The sequence below is a fragment of the Meles meles genome, chromosome X (assembly GCF_922984935.1).
Source record: "Meles meles chromosome X, mMelMel3.1 paternal haplotype, whole genome shotgun sequence".
Lineage (NCBI taxonomy): Eukaryota > Metazoa > Chordata > Mammalia > Carnivora > Mustelidae > Meles > Meles meles.
The window spans coordinates 90,305,382-90,309,595 of NC_060087.1; the positions used below are offsets into that span (position 1 = coordinate 90,305,382).

Here is a 4,214-nt window from a genome sequence, read left to right on the forward strand (position 1 = left end):
TATTTCACATTCATGAATTCACTGAGGCCTTTGTAGCCAGATTCCCCCTCCCGCTATTATTCTGGTGGTGGGCTGGGACAGAGAATCCCTCAGGATGGCACCACACTTTGGTCCGTGGTCTAAACCAGTAAACCTTCTGGGCACTAGCAGTTGCTGACTCACCTCTTTGGCAGTGGCAGGAGTTTCCACTTCTGCCACTGAGATTAGGGAGTGTTCTATTGTGGAGCTAGACAGTCATAGCAGTCCTTGTCCACAACTGGTGCTGGTGTCCCATTTGCAGACCTAAAGGATTTTCTTAGGGGTGGCAAATCTCTGCTGTGTTGTAAGCCCAGGGTTAACTACAGGCCTGTTTGGATCGTTTCTCACACTATAACTTGATCAGAACATGAATAAGCTTCCTGTCCAGTTCATTCCTGGAGACTTTTGGGATACAGGAATCCTCACTACCCATAACCCTCTGATACTCCTCCCCAGTCAAGTTCTGACATTTTCTTTGACAGTCTGTGGTTTGTAACTGCTATTCTGGTGCCAGTTTCTGACTTGGAAATAACCTGCTTGCCCAGAACAGGAACCCGCTCAAGTTAGCTTAAAGAAATGGGTATCTGTATAGATTGGATTTTCACAATTGCATAATTGCAGAGAGTGGAAAAGTAATCATGCCACCACTTTCTGCGCCTCTGGGGTTGCAGAATCAACTCCTGTGCTGCTTCTCTGCGCTTGTCTGATCCCTGGGACCACATTCTGGCATCCTCAAAAAGACACTTGGCTTCTATAAAGCACACAGTTCTGCTCCCTGACAACCAGGACCAGGGCTTGGCTGTGGCCTTGGCCCCAACTCCAAATAACCCACTGTTTTCTTACCCAGCACCACCCTGACTATGGAATCTGCCTCTCAGTTCAGATTCTCTAGTGTGAGAACCTGTTTGGCTCAGGATGGGTCTGGTGTCCCCTCCTGCTCCAATCATATACAGCCTAGGTGGGAACAGGGGTGTGTTGCCATATACATGGCTGCTTATGCCCACCAGATACTAGGGTTGGGGAGGGAGACATATACTAAGAAGCTACGGTGCTTCTGAGGTGTGGAATGCTAGTGCTCTGGAACACAAAGGGGATCATCAAAATAAGTCTCTCCTTGTCAATCTATACCACCTCTAGTTCCTACCCCCCTCCCTTCCACTCCCTTAGCCCCATTCTCCCATTCATGCCCTCCCCCCACTCTACCCAGTTCCCTCCCTTACCCTCCCACTTTGAAAATTGGTTTCCCATTAGTTTATGTTTTTGTGATATTTCACATTTCTAAATTTACTGAGGGCTTTGCAGCCAGATTCCCCTCCCACAGCGGAAGCAAATTTCCCTCCGTGAAAAATTCACAGCTTTACACCAAGGACAGTCCCAATCCCCAGGCCTACGAAATATGGGAGGTCTTCTCTGCTGATGGGATTCGGAGTCTCTCCTGTCTCTTTGGGATTCTTGAGGGTCTGTTCCCTGGGACCCCACATCAGAACACAAGCTAACATCGGAGGACTTCCTGTTGGGAGATGTCTGAGATGGAGCTCCTGCTGTGCATGTTGCTGCCGGTGGGGATGGTGTGGGCACAAGTGGGAAGGGGAATAAGGGGCATGAGTAGGAGTATGTGAATGAGGCAGGGAGCTGGACAGGAAGGGGTGATGGTGAGACTATGGACCCAGGCTTGAGGGTCCCAGAGAAATAAAACATGGTGGTTTCCACTGACCTGAGATCTCCCTCCCTCTGCCCAACAGTGGTGTAATTTTTCCGCTCCACAGCTCCAACCAGGTGCATGATGCCTCCGCCCAGCTCCTTTGTGGCTTTAGCCCCCAATGCATCCTTCTGTCTTCTTCTTCCTTTTCCTGTGGCACCAGCAGGAGCAGCTTGGGACTCCTCTACCTCCTTGCGTGTTCCTTCTGTCCCAGCCCCATTGGCAGTGGCCAGGCCTGGCCCCTCTGAGGCCTGGCCCGGCTCCGCAGTAGACCCCAGCTGTTGGAGAGAAGAGGGCAGGGTCGAGACCCAGTCTGAGCAGGGAGAAGGCAGGGTGATGGGGTGGGGACCAAGTAGAGATAATTTTACAACCTGGAAGAGCTTCCACTTCAGGAGGTCCCGTTCCTTCTGCATCTCTGCCACGTTTGCTTGTGTCTGCCGCAGCCGGAAGGCTGCCTCCCTGCGTTCCATCTCCTGCTGCACTGTGAGCTCCTTTAGGTCTGAGGCCAAGGCCTGTGCAGCGGACTTATGCAGTTTGGCAAAATCGTGCAGCCACTGTACCCTGTGCTTGTGTAACTGGCCCTGCCTGCGTGCAAAACGCACGCCCAGGGCAAGGCTGCTCCAGGCACAGGCGTCTTTGACCTCGCTGGGCACCGCGCTGTCCTCTAGGATGTCCCTGAGCTTCTTCTCCACCTCCTCCCAGGACAGGGCTATATTCTCGAGGTAGAACTCAGGGCCTTTTGTGTGCCCCGCCATCTTCTCATTGATGAAGGCCACCACATTATTGTGCTGGAACCCACTGCTGGCATCATCAGGTTTCAAGGACATGACTACTGAGCCCCTTAGGGATTTGGCTGTCCCTGTGGGATGAATCAACCGATTGTCTACTCTGCGGGGGCCCTCCCCATCCTGCATGCCTTCCTGCCCCCCCCCCCCCGCCCACATCTCCCCCCCGCCCCCATCTCCCCCCCCCTCGCTGCCTGCCCCCGCCCCTCCCCCCGCCATTCCCTGCCCCCTCACCCTTGCCCCCTGCTTCCCCCGCCTCCTGCTTCCCCCCTGCCCCCGCTTCCCGCCTCCAGCCCTTTCCAGCCCTCCCCTGTGCCCCCTTCCCAACAGGCCACCCCCAGTATCCTCCTATCTGCTGCCCTGCCCTTTCCTCTCCAGCCTCAGACCCTCTTAAAGGCCCCCTGACTGGCTTGCCTCACCCTAGTACACCTCCCACCAAATCTCACCTCTAAGGTGGGAATGGGGGGGTTGGGGGGTAGGGGGTGCAGATAGGGTGCTGGCTAACCACGCCTACCGACTAAGTCCAAAGTGAGAGCACACGGATCCCTCCAAAGACTCCAGGGGGAAAAAAGGAAGTCTTGGAGCCAACCCTCGAGGCTTTTACTCTAGGACTGTTCCAACTTCTGGAGATACTGGGGGTGGGAGGGAATTTGTGAGGAAGGTTCCTCCCAGACTCCAGGACATAAGAGAACCTGCTACATTGCTGAAAGTCGTTGAAGGTGGGAAGCAACAGCAGTGGTTAGAAAAGATTTAGAATCTGAAACATGAAGTACTCATAATTAAGTACAGGAAGTTCTGCCCCCTCCATAATGGTTTGTCCCACGCCAGGGGGCCTTTGCCTCCTAGAGATGGAATGTTCTAGAACTCAAGCAACTCTAATCCTTCACTGGCTTTCCATAACCCTCGGAGGAAGTGGGTGGAGCCTGGGAACAGCTTCTGTCACCCGTTGGCTCAGCACTGAATATTATAGTCACCCTAAACAATCTTAAATTCTGGCCATTTTATCCCAAAAGCAAGTCTCAAATCTGTCCACCTTCATACGCCTTCCATCCTAGTCCAGCTCCCCCTGGCGTATATCTTCCCTGGACCACTGCAGCCCTCTGAAAACCTAGTCTGTCTCCTGTCTACCCTAACATCAGAGGGATCTGAGCATGTCAGTTTAAACCTCCAATGGCTTTCTGAAGACTACTGGAAAAGCCAGATAGACTTAAGATTTAGTCCTACTTTGCCACTTACTAGATGACCTTCTACTATAATTGAATATTAGTTTCTACCTATGGGCCTGCCATGAGGACTAAATGACAAAGTGCATGTAATGTTGATGTAATGTTTTCTATGATCGTATTTTTGTAAAAAATACAAATTGTGTGTGTGTGTGTGTGTGTGTGTGTGTGTGTGTGTTTCTATGCTCTTGAAGCGAGGAGGGGGAGAGTATACACTAGATTCTTAACATTGGTTATCTCTGGGAGGTGGAATTGGAGAGGAGGTTGGAAAAAATTTTTCTTTTTAAAATACATCTTTCTAGGGCACCTGGGTGGTTCAGTTGGTCAAGCAGCTGCCTTCAGCTAAGGTGATGATCCCGGAGTCCTGGGATTGAGTCCCCCATGGGGCTCCCAGCTCCACGGGGAGTCTGCTTCTCCCTCTGAACTTCTCACCTCTCATGCTCTCTCACAGTCTTTCTCTCTGTCAAATAAATAAATAAAATCTTAAAA

The 4,214-nt window shown here is 51.9% G+C and overlaps 1 protein-coding gene across 1 annotated transcript; it reads right to left on the reverse strand.

Moving 5' to 3' along the window:
- Window positions 1-1,302: 1,302 nt before the first annotated feature.
- LOC123935368 (testis-expressed protein 13A-like) lies at window positions 1,303-2,544 on the reverse strand. The gene has a single exon (XM_045996116.1). It carries the CDS (start codon window positions 2,542-2,544, stop codon window positions 1,303-1,305), a length of 1,242 nt encoding a protein of 413 aa, XP_045852072.1.
- Between the last annotated feature and the right edge of the window lie 1,670 nt (window positions 2,545-4,214).

Coding starts and splice junctions, on each gene's coding strand:
- LOC123935368 (XM_045996116.1), bottom strand. CDS start 2,544: ATGTCCTTGAAACCTGATGATGCCAGCAGTGGGTTCCAGCACAATAAT.